Source organism: Vombatus ursinus, unplaced genomic scaffold, assembly GCF_900497805.2.
Source record: "Vombatus ursinus unplaced genomic scaffold, bare-nosed wombat genome assembly UNPS02014853.1, whole genome shotgun sequence".
In the NCBI taxonomy this organism is placed as follows: Eukaryota; Metazoa; Chordata; class Mammalia; order Diprotodontia; family Vombatidae; genus Vombatus; species Vombatus ursinus.
Genome location: NW_020954631.1, coordinates 338,694 through 360,491, shown reverse-complemented (window position 1 = coordinate 360,491; position 21,798 = coordinate 338,694). Strand labels below are relative to the sequence as shown.

The 21,798-nt window shown below is 44.5% G+C and overlaps 2 protein-coding genes across 2 annotated transcripts in view; both read left to right on the top strand.

Moving 5' to 3' along the window:
* The window catches only part of CACNA1F (calcium voltage-gated channel subunit alpha1 F), a 24,662-nt gene extending 19,933 nt beyond the window's left edge, over positions 1-4,729 (top strand). Inside the window, exons 43-47 of the mRNA XM_027841187.1 lie at positions 2,615-2,707; positions 2,956-3,101; positions 3,232-3,344; positions 3,452-3,652; positions 3,969-4,729. Of these exons, the coding sequence (XP_027696988.1) occupies positions 2,615-2,707; positions 2,956-3,101; positions 3,232-3,344; positions 3,452-3,652; positions 3,969-4,241 (826 nt within the window). The 3' untranslated portion in view covers positions 4,242-4,729. The remainder of the gene's footprint in view (positions 1-2,614; positions 2,708-2,955; positions 3,102-3,231; positions 3,345-3,451; positions 3,653-3,968) is intronic.
* A 14,866-nt stretch (positions 4,730-19,595) lies between these two features.
* The window catches only part of SYP (synaptophysin), an 8,985-nt gene continuing 6,782 nt past the window's right edge, over positions 19,596-21,798 (top strand). The window contains exon 1 of the mRNA XM_027841188.1: positions 19,596-19,677. Coding sequence (XP_027696989.1) covers positions 19,660-19,677 — 18 coding nt within the window. The 5' untranslated portion in view covers positions 19,596-19,659. The remainder of the gene's footprint in view (positions 19,678-21,798) is intronic.

Genomic DNA, 21,798 nt, shown 5'->3' with positions numbered 1-21,798 from the left:
AGAAGAAGAAGAAGAAGAAGAAGAAGAAGAAGAAGAAGAAGAAGAAGCATTGATAGTACTTTGAGGTTTGCAAAGCATTTTACACACGTTATCTCATTTCATCCTCATGCAAACAGTGGGAGGTAGGTGCTGTAATTGTCTCCACTTTACAGATGAGGAACCTGAGGCATACAAAGATTAAGTAACTTGCCCAGGATCACACATCTAAGAAGTGTCTGAGGCTTGATTTGAACTCAGATCTTCCTGACTCCAGGCCCAAGGTTCTATCCACTGTGGTGCCCCCAGCTGCATCTAGTTGAATGAATGAGCGAATAAGTGAAAGAGGGGGTAAAGGAATCAATGAAAAGCATTTATTAAGCGCTCACTGTGTGTCAGGCACAAATACAAAAGACCGGCTTACCTGGCTTACTCAGCTCCTTGGCCCATATGTGAGTTAAATTGAGAGTTATTTTTATTTTTATTTTGTTATTCAATAAACATTTATTGAATTGAATCATCATATGTGTAATTAGAAAAATGATGGCATCTTCTTCAGCGGGTGCGACAGTCCAGGTGGCAAAATGTAGTGATTCTGTTATGCTGATTGACAAGAAATATCCATGGATTTGTAAAGCCTGAGGTATTAATGACTGAGTGAATAGGGAAGAGCAGCCCCTCCAAATGGAGGGTTATTTAAAAAAAAAATGAAATAAAAGAAACCCCTAAGTACAGTTGCATGCCTTAGTACAGACTGCACTGTTTCCATTCTCCACGCTTAGGTTTCTCCCCAACATCTCCCCAGCTCTGAGTCCATCTGTCACCATTGGACTCTTGGTTACCACTGGAGCTGCCTCATATTTCTTGTATCTCCTCCCAGCTGCTTTTTTTTAAATTTTTTTTTTTATTTTTGCATATTTGTTTATTTTACTTTAAGTATTTTGTTGCTATGATCTGTAGTGCAAATGTATTTAGTAGCAATATTTCTTCATTGTCAAGTTTTTTTGTACATTTAATTTTTATTTTATTTTTTCTTAATTACATGTAAACAAAAAAATTTTAACACAGATTTTTTTTTGGATTCCATATTGTTTCCCTCTCTTCCTCATCATGTTCCTCCTTGAGAAGGCAAGCAATTTGTTATAGATTATACATGTATATTCATGCAAAACATTTCTGTATTAGCCATGTTGCAAAAGAAAATGCACATCAAAAACCTCCAAGAATAATAAAGTAAAAAAAAAAAAAAGTATGGGGGGCAGCTAGGTGGCGCAGTGGACAGAGCACCGGCCCTGAAGTCAGGAGGACCTGAGTTCAAATGCGGCCTCAAACCAAACACTTGACACTTACTAGCTGCGTGACCCTGGGCAAGTCACTTAACCCCAATTGCCTAAAAAAAAAAAGTGTGCTTCAATCTGCATTCAAATTCCATCAGTTCTTTCTCTTTGTAAGTCCTTCAGCATTATCTTGGATCATTGTACTGCTAAGAATAGTTAAGTCATTCACCACTGATCATCATACAATATTACTATTATTGTGTACAATGTTCCCCTGGTTCTGCTCACTTCACTTTGCATCAGTTCTTGTAAGTTTTACCAGATTTTTCAGAAAGCAGCTTGCTCATCATTTCTTATAGCACAATAGTATTCCAATATAATCATGTACCACAACTTGTTCAGCCATTCCCCAACTGATGGCCATCCCCTTGATTTCTAATTCTTTGCCACCACAAAAAGAGCTGCTATCAATATTTTTGTTCATATAGGTCCTTTTCCCTTTTTCTTTGATCTCTTTGGGATACAGACCTAGTAGTGGTATTACTGGGTCAAAGGGTATGCACAATTTTATATCCCTTTGGATATAGTTCCAAATTGCTTCCAGAATAGTTGCATCAGTTCACAACTCCACCTACAGTGCATTAGTGTCCCTGTTTTTCCACATCCCCTCCAATATTTATCATTTGCCTTTTCTGTCATATTAGTCAATCTGATAGCTGTGAGATAGTACTTCAGGGTGGTTTTAATTTGAATTTCTCTAATCAGTAGTGATTTTTTTGGTATGACCATAAATAGCTTTGATTTCTTTGCTGAAAATTGTTCATACGCTCTGACCATTTGTCGATTGGGGAATGGCTGTTATTTTTATCAATTAGACTCAGTTGTCTATATATTTGAGAACTGAAAACTTTATCAGAGAAATTTGCTGTGAAAATTATTTCCCAGTTTCTTGCTTTCCTTCTAATCTTGCCTATATTGGTTTTGTTTGTGCAATAACTCTTTAATTTGATGTAATCAAAATTATCCATTTTATTTCCCATAATGTTCTCTGTCTCTGGTTTGATCATAACTTTTTCCTTTTTCCGTGAAGCTTCCCTTATCCATAATTCTGGGAGGCACAATATATCACGCTCCCCTAATTTGCTTATACTGTCATTTTTTATGTCTAAGTCATGTACCCATTTTGACCTTATCTTAGATGTTCTCAGCTGCTTTAAAGTAACTCACTATGGCCCTTCCCTTGGCGTAACCAAGCTTTAGGGGAGTGGGGATGGGGGAGTCGGTAAAACCTGAGAAGGAACCAGCCATAGAAGGCAGGGGAGACAATGCCAACCTAGGATGTCTCTCTCCTCCGTTGGCAGTGCTTTCCCCATGCCAGAAGAGCTGCCCTCAGGACCTGAGGGCCTGGCAGAACAGGAGAAAGAAAAGGACCACTCTCCCAGCCAGGATAAAAGGTAAAAAAGGATTGATCCCCTTCCTTCACAAACCTGGTCCTCCTCTTTCTTGTTAAATTTTTATTTATTTAAAGCAATTGGGGTTAAGTGACTTGCCCAGGGTCACGCAGCTAGTAAGTGTCAAGTGTTTGGGCTGAGGCCGCATTTGAACTCAGGTCCTCCTGACTTCAGGGCCGGTGCTCCGTCCACTGCGACACCTAGCTGCCCCAGTCTTCCTCTTTCTAATTTCCTCCTCAACTCTCCAACAGACAACCCCATCTAAATGAGCTCATCGGGAGGCCCCATCACATCCTCCTCCCACCACCACCTCCTCCTCGGGAACCCTCTGGACAACTGGGGAGGCTCCTGGGCCCACACTCCCGCCGCCGTCGCCTACTGCCCCCAACACCTGCCAGTGAGAGCCCCAGCAGGGGATGAGATGGGAGGGATCTGGAGGAAGGGATATGGGCATTGTGGCCCTGGGAGAGAGGGCCTGTTTCAGAGGACAGGGGTCAGTGACCCTCTGCCCTCCTGGACTTTGTCAGCCCAGAAGCCCTCTTTCACCGTCCAGCGTATGCAACGCCAGGAGAGCTGCGATGACTTCCCGATCCCTGGAACCTATCAACGCGGGGGATCTTCTGGCAGCCGCCAGGCACAGGTAAGGAGGAGCTTAGGGGGCCCGGACAGGTGCAGTCAGCTAACTGCCAACCACTCACACGTGTTTCTTTCCCTGCTGCCTTTGGGACCTGTTTCTCCTTCTTCCAGGGTTCATGGGCCACACCTCCTCAGCGGGGCCACCTGCTCTATGCACCCCTGCTACTGGTGGAGGAGGGCAGGCTCCAGGGAGATTACACTGAAGGGGAGTCCCAGGGCCCACTGCGCACCTATGCCCGCCTGCATGTGCCCAGCACCCACATACCGCCCAGCCCAGGGAAAAGGGGCAGCGCTGACAGCCTGGTGGAAGCTGTAAGTCTGAATGGGGTGAGGGTAGGGGTGAGAAAAGGTACCCTACCCCTAGACATGACAACTGGTTGTAGAAGTACTCCCTTCCCTTCTTCCCTTTTCCCTTCCCTCTCCTCCCTCCCTTCTTTTCCCCTCCCCCATCTGCCTGTATAACTTAGGCCCTGCAGCCAGTGCCCCTCTAGGATCTGACATTCCCCGCCTACCCACTTCATGCATCCTGAACTCCCATCCTCTCTGCCGTCTTTCCAATTCTAAAATTCCCCTGTCATCCCTCCCTTCCCTGGGCCACTGCCCTGCTCCCACTGATGGATGCCCACAGGTGCTGATCTCTGAAGGCCTGGGCCTCTTTGCCCGTGACCCTCGCTTTGTGGCCCTGGCAAAGCAGGAGATTGCTGATGCCTGCCGGCTGACCCTGGATGAGATGGACAGTGCTGCCTGTGACCTGCTTGCCCTGGGGGCTGCCAGGCCCTCCCCCGCCCAGACCCAAGTATGGGGTCCCATGGGTAGTGATGAAGATGAGGAAGTCCTCAGGGCCCCAGAGGTCGAGGAGGAAGAACTAGCCGATGAGATGGCTTGTGTCCCAGCCCGTTAGGGCTTTCCTCTTTCTAGGTCCCAAGACCCCTGGAGAAGCCTCAAGAGGCCATCTCCTCTATCTGGCTGGAGGTGAGCGAGAGGCAGAGAAGCAGAGTGGAGACAGAGAGAGGGAGAGACAGAGCCTGAGCTGTAGAGATTCATAAAGACTAGAGCTGGAGCTCCCCAGAGTATATGAAGAGTGCCCTGGCGGAGTCCCTACCCCTTAGCATGGACCTCTGCACTCAGCATATAAGGAGGGTCTGTGAGAGATCCCAAGAGACCCTGAAAACCCTTGAGAAACCCAAGAGATCAAAAGCCCCCTGGTACTCCAAGAGCTGAGTCTCCCAAATTTTAAAAAAAAAAGGTGACTATTAGACTGCATTTTAGGTGCAAGTCTGCCAGAGACAATTTGATCTCACTGAACATTCATTTACTGTCCAAGAGGGAGGATTCTGGGAAGATGGCAGAGTAGGTCAGAAAATTTGCGGTCCTCCATATTTCTTCCACAAAAAAAGACAGACCGTAGCCTCAGAGCAGCAGAAATAAACACAGGGTAAAGCAGTTGTCCTCCTAAGACAATTTGAGAAGACCCCAGGAAAGACCCGACCTCCAGGGGTGAAGTGCAAACACCTCCAGGCCAACTCTGCAGCCTCAGCCTTAGAAACTTGCATTTTGCAGACAGTGTAGGGGTCTGATGGCTGAGAAGACGATTGAAGGACCTTCCACTGTTGAGTGTAAGCATAGCTGTGCTGACCAGACACGTGCACACCTGATGAGTGCAGCGATGAATGGCTGAGACCGTGCCTGGTTTCAGTTCCAGGGCAGAGGACAGCTGTGGTTTGCAGCCATGGGGGAGGCGGGGGGAACTGCAGAGAGCAAGATCATTTGCAGGACAGTGTGGCCGGGAGCCCTAAGTGGAGAGAAGAGCTCAAGGTTGGGCCCTGAGACAGACCTCAGAAAATAACAGTAAGAAAGACCTGAGACTTGGGGCATCATTCCCCAAACTTTGGTACTACAACTTGATTACATTGATAGCTGCTTTAAAAAATAAATAAATAAAATAAAAAATAAATAAATAAAGATGAGTAAGCAAAGGAGAAAAACCCCAACCATAGATAGTTACTATGGGGATACAGAAGATCTGGGTTCATATTCAGAGGAAAATGATGGAGCTAAAAAAACCCACTCCTTTTTCAATGAGAAATGTCAAGTGGTCCCCAGCACAAAAAGAGTTCTTAGAAGAATGTAAAAAGGACTTTAAAAATCATATAAGAGAGATTGAGAAAAAATTAGGGGAAAAAAAGAGCAATCTAAGAAAATGAAGAAAATTATGAAAAGAAAGTCAACCAACTTGACATAGAAAATAAAAAACTTAAGGAAGAAATTAATTCCTTGAAAACTAGAATTGGGCAAGGTGAAGCTAATGACATTCTAGGACTCCAAGAAATTATAAAACAAAAGCAAAAGAATGAAACAACAGAAGAGGAAGTGAAACATCTTGTCAGAAAAACAATGGATCTAGAGAACAGAGCAAGGAGAAATAATGTAAGAATAGTCAGGCTACCTGAAAAATATGATTAAAAAATAATCTTGATATAATATTACAATAAATTATCAAGAAAAATTGCCCTGAAGTTCTAGAACAAGAAGGCAAAGCAGAAATACAAAAAATCCACTGATCACCACCCAGGTGGTGATCCCAGGAGGAAAACTTACAGGAGTAGCATAGCCAAGTTTCAAAGCTCCCAGGTTAAAGAGAAAATATTGGAAGCAACAAGGGAAAAAAAATTTAATTATGGAGCTACAATAAGGATTACACAAGATCTAGCAGCTATTATGTTGAAAGACCATAGGTCTTGGAATACTATATTCCATAGAGCAAAAGAACTAGGGTTACAACCAAAGGTAACTTACCCAGCAAAGTTAAGTATAATCCTGAATAAAAAAAAAATGGACATTTAATGAACTGAAAGACCTTCAGGTGTTTGTGACAAAAAAACCCCAGAACTTAAGGGAAAATTTGACATATAACATACAGGAGAAATACAAGGTAAACATTAAAGACTATAGATATAAGGGACTCAATAAGGTCAAATTGTTTACTGCGTATATGTGAAAACATTAGCAGTACTCTTATGATTGTCATCATCATTTGGGTAGTTTGAAAGAAAGACTTGGGCTGAGCTGAGTATGATGGGGTGATTCTAAAAAGATAAAGCTGTAGGGAGAGATAAAAAGGAATAATTATCTCATGCAAATGAGGCATACAAGGAAAAATTGATACAGAAGAAACTAGTAGAGGGAAGGGCAGGTAGTGCTGGAACCCTACTCTCATTGGGAATGGGTTAAAGAAGGAAATATATATAATGTATATATAATGTCTTCTAAATTCAGAAAAAAGTAAGAAGGCAAGAGGATAGGGTGTAAGGGAGAGGATAAGGGAGGAACTCTTGGAGGGATAGGTAAGCTAAGGAATAGGAGGACAAGGTAGTGGGTAGAAGTGAAGCAGAGGAGTGAAGAGAGATAGGGTAAGAAGGACAGTGAGGAAAAACAGGAAGGAGGGAAATACACAACAAATAATTGTAGCTTAGAATGTGAATGGGATGAAGTTACCCATAAAACAGAAATGGATAGCAGATTAAAAATTTGAATTCCACAATATGTTGCTTTCAGGAAACATCGTAAAAACGAGAGTTATGCACAAAGATAAAATAAAGGGCAGGAGTAGAATTTATTATGTAAAAAAAAGCAGGGATAGTAATCATGATCTCAGACAAAGTTAAAGGTGAAATACATTTAATCAAAAGTGAAAAACAGAGAAACTATTCTGTGTCATAGAGATAATTCAATATAGTTTTAGACCATTTAAAATATATAGACAGTATAAAATACTGTATAAACACATACCTGCCAAGACAGACACAGGAACTATGTGAACATAAACATAAAATACTTTTTATATAAATAAACTCAGATCTAAATAATGGAAGTACTATTTATTGTTCATGGGTAGGTAAAGTCAATATAGTTTTTAATGACAGTTTTATCAAACTAATCTATTTATTCAATGTCTTTCCAATTAAATTACTAAAAAAAAATCATTTTACTGAGTTAGAAAAATACTAACAAAGTTCATACGGAAGAACAAAAGGTGAGGAGCTTCAAAGAAACCAGAGAAAGAAAATGTCAATGAAGCAGACTCAGTAGTATCAGACCTTAAACTATGTTCTAAGGTGAGAGCATTTTTGAAATGTAAAAAGGGTAATTTTGATTTGATTATTTTAGATCAAAATTTTCTTGTATAAACAAAACCTATGCAGCCAAGAACAGAAGGAATGCAGAAAATTGGGAAAAAACTTTCCTAGACAATCCCTCAGGTAGGATGTGACTGGGCTGGAATACTGCTGTGGTGCAGGACATCATAAGCTGGTTGATTTAGAAAAAACGAGGAAAGACTTGGAGCTGTGAAGGCAGAGAGACAGATGATAGAAGGAAATAAACATAGGATGGTCTTACAATTATGTATGTGAGTGTATATATGTTGATGTTTATAGATATCTATGTATATGTTTATATATCCACGCTAAATTGTAGCCTTCTTTGAGAGGGGGGGGAGAAAAATCAAGTAAAAAGTGCACAGCAGAGAACAAAAGAAAACCAATCAGGAAGCAGAGAAAAGCTGGGCAGCTTTGAAAACAGTGTGGAGTATTTGTCACAGAGGTTTTCTTGAAATGGACATTTGCTGTTTTATATTGAATCCTCTCTTATGGTCTACTGTGTACATGGCAGTGTTTGTTTTTTCTTCTCTCATTTTGTATTTAAGTTTAAAATTTTTTAAATTATCAAATAAAAAAATGTTTAGCTATACTATCCAAGCCTTTTCTGGCAGAGAGAGAGGGAGTGGGGGGAGGAGAGGGCTGAACTGGCCTATGCCCTCCCCATATGCCCTCTCATAGGACTCTACCCCCAAATATTTGAGGGAACATTGGTAAAATAGGAAAAGAGTGGACAATGTTACAGTCCAGCTTGGCAGTTACCAATCCAGAGCAGCAGTGGAGTACCAGTCACTCTCTGACTCCTTCCGGAATGAAAAGCCTCATATCTCTTCAGAATCTCAGAAGAATAGTAAGCCCCACTTTGGGTGGGGCTTAGGCCAATCCCTTGTGGAGACTACCGACCTAGATGGGTAAATATTTCCATTACTTCTTGTGGGTGGGGGAGGCAAGGATAGAAACCAGAGCCAAGTGCTCTTTCCATAAGGAAACTCTCCTGTCCTCACACCAGAAAGTCTTGGAAGGGGCCTGTGGCCAGAAAATGATGATTTCTTCATCTTCCCAGAGAAATTGTGAAGGAGTTTTAAAATATGCTTCCACATCTGTGAAGCCTCTAAAGAGTGTAGGAGTGGATAGAGCGCCGGCCTTGGAGTCAGGAGGACCTGAGTTCAAATCCACCCTCAGACACTTGACATTTACTAACTATGTGACCCTGGGCAAGTCACTTAACCCCATTGCCTCACCAAAAGGGAAAAAAAAAAGAGTGTAGGAGAGAATATAAGATCCTTAGAGCCTAGATGAGGCCTCAAGAGAGGCCTTGAGCACTCTTCAGTGTCTCCAAGAGTGACAGAAAAAAAGTCCTGGAGCGTCCCCGAGTGTCCTTGAGACCTCAAGCCCCTGAGAGTACTGAAGACTCCCCAAGGGACCCTCCAGACTTTGGCATCTGGGCGAGGCTCCAAAGGCCCTGTCTATGGTGTCCCTGCAAGCTCCTCAGGGCACCCAGAGGAACATTCATTTTTTTGCTGGAAGAAAAAAGAGCACCAAAGCATGGAGGCTTTGCTACTGAAGGTAGGCCTAAGAAGACTGAATTTGGGGCCAGGTAGGTGGAGAACACTACCCTGGCCTTCTTAGCCTACCTTTGATTCTTGTGCAAATACACTTAGAACTTAAGGAGAGAGGACCTTACAGGGGAATGCATCAGATTGGCAGAACCCAACCCTAGGCAGCTGGAATATAAAGCTTCTACACTGGGCCATCGCCTTCTCCAGTGGATTAAGGCAAACATAGGTTAACTGACTTGCCCAGGGTTACATAGCTAGTGAGTGTCTGAGGCTGCATTTGAACTCAGGTCTTCCTGACTCCAAGCCCAGTACTCCATCCACTGAGCCGCTTGACTGCCTAAAGGAAAGAGCTAATCTTAGCTTTTAGGGCACTTGACCTACCTTTTCTTGGTTAGGTGTGGGCAGCTATAATTAAAGAGGGTCAGGCTACCCTCATCTGGGAGAGCTTTAGAAGCTAGACACAGTTCAAACTGAAGCTATTGTGTACCAAGAGAGACCAGAAGAACTCAGTGGAACAAGAAGCCTGGCAGAAACCCTACAGAGATGCCAATGAGCCCAGTGGAGTGACATGCCCATCAAGGAGCAAGTGGAATGAGAGCAGGTCATCAACAACTCCAGAACATGCCCCTGCCCACTCACTCTCCCCACTGGTTTCTTGGCTATCTGTATGAGAGTATGTCCTGTGTTGGGGTACGGGAAAATGTTCTATTGAAAATCTTCATATGCTATTTCATGAAATGTTTTGGGCTTGGATCTAACTGGATCTTCTGGATGACACATAGGGAGGGGCTCATGAGCTGTCATTTTGGTAGCTGTGGCTCCACAGATGAACCTGGGGGACCTAAGTTGTGTGTGTGTGTGTGTGTGTGTGTGTGTGTGTGTGTGTGTGTGTGTGAGTAAGTGCCTATGTAGACATAGGTAGGTGTTATACTAGAATAAATGTCATCCTGGAGGAGGTGAGCTCAGGTACAATAGCTCCAACCCCTATCTCCTGGGTCTAGAGGCGATGGCAAGAACTCACCTGGGACCTGAGCTTGATGGAGCCATAAAAGGGGAGACCAAGGGAGACCCTTTGGTTCTAATTCTTCTTTACAACATGACTAATGTGGAAATATGTTTAATATGATTGTACATGTATAGCCTATATCAGACTGCATGTCGTCTTGGGGAGGGGGGGAGTGGAGGGAGGGGGAGAAAATTTAGAACTCAAAATCTTATAGAAGAGAATGTTGAAAACATACAGACATTGAAAGTGATATAAACAAAAGGAGAGGGAAACACAGAGGGAGAGAGAGACAAGATAGACCAAGAGTTCTTTTGTTAATATATGTTTTTTCCAATTACATATAAAATTTTTTTTTGCATTTGTGTTGTTTTTTTTTTTTATTTTGAGTTCTAAAATTTCTCCCTCACTCCCTTCTCTCCTCACTGATAAGGCAAGCAATTTGATATAGGTCATAGAAATGCAGTCATGCAAAAAATATTTCCATATGAGTCATGTTGTACAAAACAAAACAAAACAAAAAATCACTCTTAGAAATGATCAAAAACAAAACAAAACAAAAAATCAGTTCTTTCTCTGGAGGTGGATACTATTTTTTAATCATAAGTCCTTCAGAATTGTCTTGGATCTTTGCATTACTAAAAATAGCTAAGTCATTCACGGTTGCTTGTCATGCAATATCTTCCTGTATACAATGTTCTTCTGGTTCTGCTCATTTCACTCTGCATCAGTTCATTTAAGTCTTCCCAGGTTTTTCTGAAACCATTCTGCTCATTCTTTTTTTAAACTTTTATTTATTTATTCATTTAGTTTTAGTTTTCAACATTCACTTTTACAAGATTTTGAGTTCTCAATTTTCCCACTCACTCTTCTGCCCCCTCCCCAAGATGGTGTGCAATCTGATATAAGCTATACATGTACATGTAATATGTAAATATTAAGCATATTTCCACCTTGGTCGTGCTGTAAAGAAGAATCAGAACCAAAGGAAAAAAAACATGAGAAAGAAAAAACAAAAAACAAAGAAAAGGAGAAAATAGTATGTTTCAATCTGCATTCAGACTCCATAGTTCTTTCTCTGGATGTGGATAGCATTTTCCGTCATGAGACTTTTGGGATTGTCTTAGATCATTGCATTGCTGAGAAGAGTTAAGTTTATGCTATTTTTTTTTCTCTTCTGTTGAGTTTTGTTTCCTCTTTCTGATGGTTCCTCCTATTGGTTTTAATTTTTACTTACAACATCACTAATGTGAAAATGTTTAATAGGAATGTATATGTATAGCCTATATCAGATTTTGTGCCATCTTGGGGAGTGTGGTGGGGAAGAAGGGAGAGAAAAAATTTAAACTTAAAAGCATATGGAAGTGATTATTGATAAATCAAAATAAATTAATTTAAAAAACACCAAAAAAAAAGAGCTAAGTTTATCATAGTTGATCATTGAACAATGTTGCTGTTACTGTGTACAATGTTCTGGTTCTACTCACTTCACTCAGCATCAGTTCATGTAAGTCTTTCCAGGTTTTTCTGAAATTCACCTGCTCACCATTTCTTATGGAACAATAGTATTCCATTACATTCATATACTGCTACTTGTTCAGCCATTCCCCAATGGATGGAGTTCTTTAGTGAATTTTTGTAATTCTTTTTCCATTTGGCCAATTCTGCTTTTTAGTGGGTTCTTCTCTTCAATGGTTTTTTGTTGCCTCTTTTATCATTTGGCCTATTCTGTTTTTAAGGTGTTCTTTTCTTTTCTTTTCTTTTTAAAATTTATGTATTTGTTTTTAGTTTTCAACATTCACTTCTGTAAGATTTTGAGTTCTAAATTTTCTCCCCCTCCCTCCACTCCCCCCCTCCCCAAGATGACATGCAGTCTGATACAGGCTATACATGTACATACAATCATATTAAACATATTTCCACATTAGTCATGTTGTAAAGAAGAATTAGAACCAAAGGGAAAAAAACCATGAGAAAAAAAGAAATAAAGAGAGAGAAAGGAGGGGGGGAGAGAGAAAGAATAGTATGCTTCCATCTGCATTCAAACTCCACAGTTCTTTCTCTGGATGTGGATAGCATTTTCTATAATGAGTCTTTTGGAGATGTCTTAGATCCTTGCATTGCAGAGAAGAGTTAAGTCTACCATAGTTGATCATTGAACAATGTGGCTGTTACTGTGTACAACGTTCTCCTGGTTCTGCTCACTTCACTCTGCATCAGTTCATGCAAGTCTTTCCAGGTTTTTCTGAAGTCCAACTGCTCATCATTTCTTATAGCACAATAGTATTCCATTACATTCATACACCACAACTTGTTCAGTCATTCCCCAATTGATGGGCATCCCCTCAATTTCCAATTCTTGGCCACCACGAAAAGAGCTGCTATAAATATTTTTGTACATGTAGGTCCTTTTTCCCCATTTTTATGATCTCTTTTAGATACAGACCTAGAAGTGGTATTGCTGGGTCAAAAGGTATGCACAGTTTTATAGACCTTTGGGTATAGTTCTAAATTGCTCTCCAGAATGCTTGAATCAGTTCACATAAGGTGTTATTATCTTCAATATTTTTTCATGCCTCCTTTACCAAACTTTTGACTTTTTTCATGATTTTCTTGCATCATGCTCATTTCTTTTCCAAATTTTCCCTCTACCTTTCTTATTTCGTTTTTAAAAGTCTTTTTGAGCTCTTCCAAGAATTCTTTTTGGGCCTGAGACCAATTCACATTTTTCTTTGAGGCTTTGCATGTAGCTGTTTTGACATTGTTTTCTTCTGAGTTTGTATTTTGCTCTTCCCTGTCCCCATAGTAACTTTCTATAGTCAGTTTCTTTTTTTTCTTTCATTTTTAGGTCTACTTCTTGACTTTTAACTTTATGTTAAAATTGGGCTGTGCTCCTGGGGTGGAGGGGACAGCTTCAGGTTTTTTGTGCTGCTGTTTTCAGAGCTAGTTCTATAAGTTTTCAATTCTTCCAAGGTGGTAGAATCGAAGGAGAGGTGTGGTCACTGCTCTACTGGCCTGTGGTCTGCCACAAGTACTTTTTTCTGCCCTTGAACTGTATCCTGGGTCCAGGCCCCTCTAGTGTTTCCTCTCCCCACTCCCACCCCGACTGTAACCTGGAACTGCATATGGGCAATGCAACAGAGTCCTGCTCCCTGTGCCTGCAAAGGGTCCCCTGCAATCTTCTTCTGACCAGTTCTCTGATCCCTCTTACTGTCTCTGGAAGCCACTGCTGCCAATTCAGTTAACTCCAAGGCCTGCTGCTAGCTTTCCTGGGTGCACCTGCACTGGACTGTGCTCCACACTCACCCCAGTGAGACAGACCTTTCCTGTTGACCTCATAAGTTATCTTGGGCTGGAATATTATTTTACCCCATCCTTTTGCTGGTTCAGTTGACGCACTATTTTGACATTGTTTGGCAAGTTCCTGCCTTTACTCCACCATCTTGGCTCTGCCCCCAGACTGAGGGTTCTTAATCTGTGTTCCACTGACCCTCAAGAAGTCTGTGGATAGATTACAGGGGTCCATGACCTTGGATAGGTGGAAAAGCTACATTTCTACTTTTTAAAAGTTTCAATTGAGCTCTTTTTTTTTCCCATCCCCATAATTTCTCCTAGCATCCCTCCCCTTCTTCCTCCCTAAGAGTTATCTCATAAAATAAGTAGCATTTTGTAGACAAAAGAGAGGGAGACAGAGAGAGACAGAGAGACAGAGAGAAAGGGGGAGAGAGAGAGAGAGAGAGAGAGAGAGAGAGAGGAGAGAGAGGAAGGGAGAGAGAGGGAGGGAGACAGAGGGAGGGAGAGAGAGGGAGAGAGAGAGAGAGAGAGAGAGGGAGAGGGAGAGAGAGAGAGAGAGAGAGAACAGCATAACTGATGAATATATCCAAAAAAGTGTGAAAATCTGCACTGTGCCACCTGCATGGCTTGACCTCCCACCTGGGCAGAAGATCTTCTCATGTCTCTTCTTTGGAGCCAGGCTCATTCTTTGTAAATTTGCATTGTTCACTTTGGGTTGTCTTCTTCTGGTAGTTGTTCTTTTCATTGACAGTGTGGTCCTTATGGCCCTTGTTTTGTTTGTTTATTTGTTTGTTTGTTTTTGTTTTTTTGTTTTGTTTTGTTTTTCGGCTCAGCTCGATTCCCTTTGTAAATCTTTATTTTCACAAACTAATTGAAATTTAGCATTTCCTTCAATTATGACTTTTAAATAATTTTGAGAAGGGGCCCATGGGCTTCCCCAGATTGCCCTGAGGGGTCCATGACACCCCAAAAATGTTATGAAAACAAAACAAAACAAAACAAAAACCACTGGGATAGACAGAGAGAAGCGAAAAACAAAGACGGCAAAGAGAGAGATGGAGGAGAGGTAGAAGAGACAGACAGACCCTAGAAACAGAGGCTGTTGTCTGCTAACCCTCAGGAGCTTCCCCAGTGAGGTCAGGGCAGGACTCTCAATCTTTCCTTCCTAACTCTTGCTGTCATACTGGAGGACTCTGACAAACACTTTGCTGCTCCCTCAAACACCCAAACCTTTCAGTCTACTCAGTTGCCATGGTGTGGTCCTTAACCCCACCTCATCTCCACCCAGACGGTCATCCTTTTGATCTTGTCATCATCCCACCCTAAATGCTGTTGCCTCCAGGGTCATGACCTTTATGTGATCAGAATCTTTCCCTCTACCTAGTAACCCTCAATCCTGTTCTTTGTCTTCATTGTGACCTTCAGTCCTTCCACTCCTCAGCTCTTTCCCAGGGAAGAGAAGAGAAAATAAGCATTTCTATAGTACCTACTATGTGCCAAGCACTTTATAAAAATGATCTCATTTCATCCTTATAACAACCCCTCAAGGTAAGTGCTATTATTATTCCCATTTTATAGTTGAGGAAACCGAGGCAGATAGAAGTCAAGTGACTTGCTCAGGGTCACACAGCTAGTAAGTATCTGAGGTCAGATTTGAACTCAGATCTTCCTGACTCTAGGCCCAGCTCTCTGTGCCACCAACTCATTTTTTCTATCTTGATGAGTCAGCCCAACTCTACATTGTCCTCTTCTCAAATCCCATCCTCCCTTGCCCTGCTAAAGCTCAGTTTTGGATCATTCTCACTCTGTCCTCCTTTACTTCTTCCTATCTCACATGAAGAAATGACCCTCCTCCTTAGTAAGGCTAACCTCTCTTCACGCACAAGTGGTCCTATTCTAGTCCATCTTCTCCAGCAAGCTGCCCTCTCTATCATCCCCACTCTCTCACTCACTCTATTCAATCTCTCTACTGGCTATTTCTGTACTGCCAAAAACCATGCTCATGTGTCCCCCCCATCCTCAAAAGGTCCTCACCAGATCCACCCGTCCATGCTAACTTGCATCTCATACCTCTCCTCCCTTTTGTGAATAAACACCTTTAGGGTTTAGAAGGTTGCCTACAACAGGTACCTCCATTTGCCCTCCTCTTATTCTCTTCTTTACTCTTTACAGTTTGTCTTCTGACCTCATTAATCAACTGAAGCTGCTCTCTCCAAAGTTACTCAGGATCTCTTAGTTGCCAAATCCAGTAGCCTTTTCTCAGTCTTCATCCTTCTTGACCTCTCTGCAGCCTTCAACATTGGCAACCAGCCTCTTGTCTTGAGGTTCTCATGACACTGCTCTATCCTGGTTCTCATTCTCCTTATCTGACCCCTCCTTCACGGTACTCTTTGCTAGATCTTCATCCGGGGCTCTGTCCTGGGCCCTCTTCTCCCTCTAGACTATCTCACTTGGTGACCTCAGCAGCTCCTGTGGACTCAATTCTCATCTCTATGCAGATGAGCCTCAGATATGTTTGTCCAGCCTCTCTGATTTGTCAGTGCTCTCTGCTGACTTCTAGTCTCACATCTCCAATTACCTAGTGGAAATCTCAAAACTGGATGTCATGTAAACATCTTCAACTCAACATATTCAAAATGGAATTCATTATCTCTTCCCCAAAACCCTCCCCCGACAGCTTCCCTATTACTTTCCATGGTACCCCTATCCTTGCAGTCACCCAGACGGGCAGTCTATGTGTCATCCTTGACTTCTCTCTTTCTCTCACCTCCCATATCCAATCTGTTGCCTACTTCTGTTGTTTCTATCTTTGTAACATCTCACAAATACACTCCCATCTCTCCTCTGACACTAGCACCCCCTGGTGCAGGTTCTCATCACTTCATACCTTGATTACTGCAGTAGCTGCTGGGGGGGGGGACGGGGCTCTGCCTGCCTCAGGTCTCTCTCCCTGCTTCAATCCGTCCTCTACTCAGCTGCCAAAGTCATTTTCCAACTATAGCACTCACTCAAGAAAGTGCAGAGGCTCCCTATCATCTTCAGGATCAAATCGAAAATCCTCTGTTGGACATCAAAGCCCTTCATAACCTGGTCCCTCCTACTTTTCCAGTCTTCTCGCATGTTACTCACCTCCATGTACTCTGGGATCCAGTGACACTGGCCTCCTGGCTTTTCCTCAAACAGAACACTCCATCTCCCTGGCCATTCTCACTGGCTGCCACTAGACATGTTACTAGACATGAAATCCTCTCCCTTCTCATCACCACCTCTTGGCTTCCTTCAGGTCCTGGCTAAAATCTTACCTTCTAAAAGAAGCCTTTCCGGAAGTGCCTTCTCTCTGTTTTATCCAGGTTATAGCTTGTTTGTACGTGGCTATTTGTATTTTGTCTCCCGCATTAGATCGTTAGCTCCTTGAGGGCAGAGACTGGCATTTGCCTCTTTTTGTATCCCCAGAACTTGGCACAGTGCTTGGTGTGTAGGAGGTGTTTAAGTAAATATTTATTGACTTTAATTAGTGATTGATTGATTGGGGTTTTGCCTTGGCCTGAGAAAGAGAGGAAGGGCAGCTTGGTGGTGCTGCAGTGGATGGAGCTCTGGGCCTGGAGTCAGGAAAACATCTTCCTGAGTTCAAATCCAACCTCAGACTCTTGCTAACTGTGTGACCCTGGGGAAGTCACTTCACCCTATTTGCCTCAATTTTCTCATCTGTAAAATGAGCTGGAGAAAGAAATGGCAAATCACTCTAGTAACTTTGTAGAGAAAACCCCAAATGGGGTCATGAGACTGAACAACAAATGTGACTATAAGAGAAAGAGAGGAGACATAAAGGAGAGACTAAAATATAGGAGATTTTGATGTATCAAGATAGACAATAGAGACACAGATATGGGAGACCCAGAATAAATGAAAGGCTGAAATAGGAGTGTGTGTATGTATGTGTGTGTGTGTGTGTGTGTGTGTATGTGTGAGAGAGAGAGAGAGACAGAGACAGAGACAGAGAGAGACAGAGAGATAGAAAGAGAGACAGAAACTGAAACATTGCAGATTTCTGTAACTTTCTCTAGCCATAAGAACCAGAGTCCAATCTGGGGGATGTGTGAAGAGTTGAGGTAACTGGGTAACTAGAAGGGTCTCAGAACCCTCTACAGTAAAAGGTGATTATTTCTCCTTTAACACTGTGGTTTGGTCACCATCGGAGAGCTGAGTGGTTAGAATCTCTCACTATTTTTATTTTGTTTCTAATTCTGTTTGAAACTTAGTAAACTCTTTGATAAAATTTCTTCCTATGGCATAGGTGCATAAGTGCTTAATAACTACAATTTTGGAAGTAACTACATTGCAGAATTGTTACAGTGGAAGAAGAAATATTTGGGACACCGACCCCAAGAAAGGAGGCCGCTGAAAATCCTCAGCCTCACGGTTATCTATAGACAAAGGCCAAGGAAATCAACAGTTTCAAGTGAAGGTAGCAAACTTGGTCTCCTAGAGGCAGCCAGGTGGTGCTGCAGTGGATAGAGCACTGGCCCTGGAGTCAGGAGGACCTGAGTTCAAATGCCGCCTCAGACACATAACACTCACTAGCTGTGTGACCATGGGCAAGTCACTTAACCCCATTGCCTAGCAGAAAAAACAAACAAAAAAAAAACAAAAAAGAAAAGAAAACAACTTGGTCTCCTAAGCATTGGTTCAGCCTGAACTCTACTCTGAAAGAATGGATTCAAATGGGCCATTCTTGGGCAAGCTGGGAGCTCGTTGGTCCCCAAACCGTCCAGCCCTGCCTACCCATCCAGGCTTCTCTGAGCTGCCAGGGAAGGGCCAACCTTCCAGGATGAAGGACATGACAGCCCCATCATCCTCGGCTCATTTCTGAGACCTGTGATCAAAGGATGTTAATAAGCTGGAGAGTCTGGAGGAAGGCTACCAGGCTGTCCAAAGGCCTGGAGACTATGTCCTATGTAGAAGGTTTGGAGGAACTGGGATATTTGACCTGAAGAAGACTTGGGGGTACATGAGAATTTCTCCAATTACTGGAAGGGCTGACAAATGGAGTTGACAAGGATAAGACATCCTATCTGGCTCCAGAGTACAGAAACGGATTCAATTACAACAGTTGCAAAGCTCTTCTGGGCCAGGCCAAAGTGTCCACTAATGGGAGATTCAGGTTTGAGATCCTTCTTCCAAGGGAGGATCAAGACTAAGGATGGGGAGGAGGGGGTCATTGGTGGCTAGGTTCAAAAAGAAGCCCGACAAAATTTGTTTCTAATGAAAAGTGTCAAACCTGGAAAAACTCAGACCAACGAGGTAGTTACTAATAGTGAGGCATTTATTCAGGGTGTGGGAATTGTATTTTGGGCCAATGGGCTGTCTTATTCAGACAGGGATACCTGGAGAAGGGGAGAAAGGAGATTCTTAGTATAGGGTGTAAGGATACATAGAACAGCCAGACAGCAGGAAAGGAGTGTTGAGGAAGTGGAGAAAAAAGAAAACAAAAGAAGACCATGTTTGTAGAAGTGTCCTTGCTATTATCTCTGTCTGGGAACAGGAGTGGTTAGAAACTGCTGGGGAAATGGGGGGGGGGGTCCTCCTGGGAGCAGTTAGAAACTGCTCATCAGCACAGGGTAGGGGCCCAGAGATTCCCAAGGGTTGACAAGAGCATTCTGTGCTGCATGGGGGTGCTCCTCCCTGGAGGCCTTCAAGTCAAGGCTGGTTGCTGAGTACTTGGAGGGGGTTGGGGAATTCAGATTCACGTTTAGAATGGACTATATGACCATTGGGCCCATTTTCATCCTTGAGTCTGGGAGGTGAGGTGGTGAAAGTCTCGGTTAGCTCCAGTCTTCAAGGATGACCCCCAAGGGAAGGGTTGAGAGGAGATTCCGGTTAAAGTCGGAGTTGGGCTAGATGGCCACTGTGAGACCCCTTCCAGAGCTGGGAAAGAAATCTCGGTGGGCTTCCAGGAGGAAGAGACCTGGGGGAAGGGTTTGGAAGCCTTCGAAGTCACTCTCCCAGGGACCCCTGGGACGTCCCTTCCGAAACTTGCCCTGTCTACATTCCAGAAAAGGCCGATGACCACCGTAGGGCCACCTGCCCCTACCTCCCTCGCGCCCTTCCTTTGGCGCGCCTGCGCGCAGGGAGTAGGGGTGGGGGTAGGGAGAAGAGCGGCGGAAGGGGGAGGCGCTCCGACGAGAGCAGCTGAGGCTGTTCAGTGATTGCAGCGCTCCGCCCCCCGCCCTGCCGCTGCCACTGCTACTGCTCCTCCCCCCGCTGCGGCTGCGGCTGCGGCGGCTGCTGGACATCCAAAAGGCCGCCATGGACGTGCTCAACCAGGTGGGGAGATGCGGAGGCGACTGAGGGCGCTTCAGCACCACGGACAGCCGCCCCGAGCTAGCTCCTAGGCCCCAGGGGTCGCTCCTCCCCTTCCCGGAGGGCTCAGGGCTGGTAGCCAAGAAATGAACAAAAGGGCGGGGCGGGGGGGTGGAGGGTGCAAGAGGTAAAGGAGGCAAAGGGGAAGGGGGATGGGGGGGAGCAGAAGGTGAAGGAACCAGAGGAGAGGCGGAAGCCTGGGGAGGAGCAGGAGATGAAGGAGCCAGTCAGGAGGAACCGGGTCGGGGTGGAGGGGGCAGGAGGTGAAGGAACCAGAGGGGAGAAGGGGCCTGGAGGGGGGGGGGGGCTGAGGGGGGGCAGAAGATAAAGGAGCCAGAGAAGGGAAGTTGGCAGGAGGTGAGGGAGCCAGAGGGGAGGAGGTGGCGGGCAAGACGAGCCAGAAGGGAAGGGGTCCTGGGGTGGGCAGGAGATGAAGAAACCAGGGAAGGAGGGGGGCTGTCTGAAGGAGAGAAGAAGTAGGGGAGGAGGGCATCCAGGGGACAGATGAAGGAATCAGGCTGTGAGGGGCAGTGCCCAGGGGGCAAGAGATAAAGGAGACCCAGGAAGGGAGGAGAGCATTCAGGGGGTACAAGATGAAGGTGGGAGGGAGTGAGGCTTGTCAAGGGGCCAGGAGCTGAAGAGGGCTGCAAGGCGAGAAGAGGCCTGGAATTGAGAAAGGTGGGGAAGGAGGACAAATCTCAGAGGATGAAGGGGAAGGCCTGATTGACTAGTAGTAATGAACAGTCGGGGAGGGAGAAACCCCAGAGGACAGCCAGGAGGAGAAAACCCAGAGGACAGCCAGGAGGAGAAACCCCAGAGGACAGCCAGGAGAAAAGGAAGGTCAAGAAGGGAGAGGCAATGTGAAGATGCGGAGGAAAATGGGAGAAAACCAATTACTGAGGGCATCCATTAAGGAGTGAAACAGAGATTTTGGACACATGGGGAGGAGGCAAGAAGAGCTGCCATCCTGAAGAAGCCCCAGACCCAGTGAGAGGGGAAAAAGCCTAGGGGCCCCCCAGGAGGAGGCAGAAAGCTGAGGCAGGCCTGGAAGATAGAGCTAAAAACCAATTAGCTAAGGGGAGGAGGGAGCATCGTAGGAAGAAAGGCAAAGGGGATTTGCTGTTGAGGGACACAGATGGAACAGATAGAGAAATCCCAAAAGGCATCCAGAAAAAAGAGGAAACAGCCCTGGAAGTGACAGAGGAGAAGAGGTGGAAAAATTCAGGGGGGTCACCAGAGAGAAGAGAAGGTTTGCCCAGGAAGTAGAGGAATTAAGGACTAGAAGATAATAGATGGATGTAGAAGAGGTTTGTGGGTGGGAAGAGAAGAGGGGAGGAGGGGGGGAGGGAGAGAGAGGGGGGGGGGGCGAGAGGGGGGGAGGGAGAGGGAGGGAGAGGGAAGAGGGGGGGGGGGGGGGGGGGGGAGGAGGGGAGGGGGGGGGGGGGGGGGAGAGAAAGAGAGAGAGAGAGAGAAAGAGAGGGAGAAAGAGAGAGAGAGATCTTGGAGATCATCCAGAAGATAGGAGGTCTGAATTTTGGGGAGTAGGAGGGAAAGAGAAGGGAGGCAGATCTAGCAGGAGCGGGGAGGGAGAGAGACAGGGAAGATAATGGTCCTGGGGAGGAGATGGACATGGAGATTCTAAAGGACATTCCAGAGAAGGAAGGATTTGATGTATCAACACAGATACTGATAGCAATGGAGGCAGGGCACAGTGGCAGAGGAGGGAAGGCTGGAAGTGAGGAAGGTGGGGGGTGGGGATGGGATAGGATAATGAGGATGGAGATATGAAAGCAGGAATCCCAGAGAAGGAGGAAGCTACCTGAAGATAGGGTGAGAGGAAGGTGAAGGTGGAAATCCTGGAATGAATCCAGGAGGATGAGGGATGAATTTTGTGAGGGAAATGGACAATTCCTGGCTGGCTAGATCATACATGAGCAGATGGCCTAGAAAGAAGACTAGGTGGGAGAAAAAGGGAGATAGATGGAGAAATTCTAGCGTTGGAAGAGTCGGAGTGAGAAGAGATTTGGAAGGTAGAGAGGATGTGTGTGTGTGTGTGTGTGTGTGTGTGTGTGTGTGTGTGTGTGT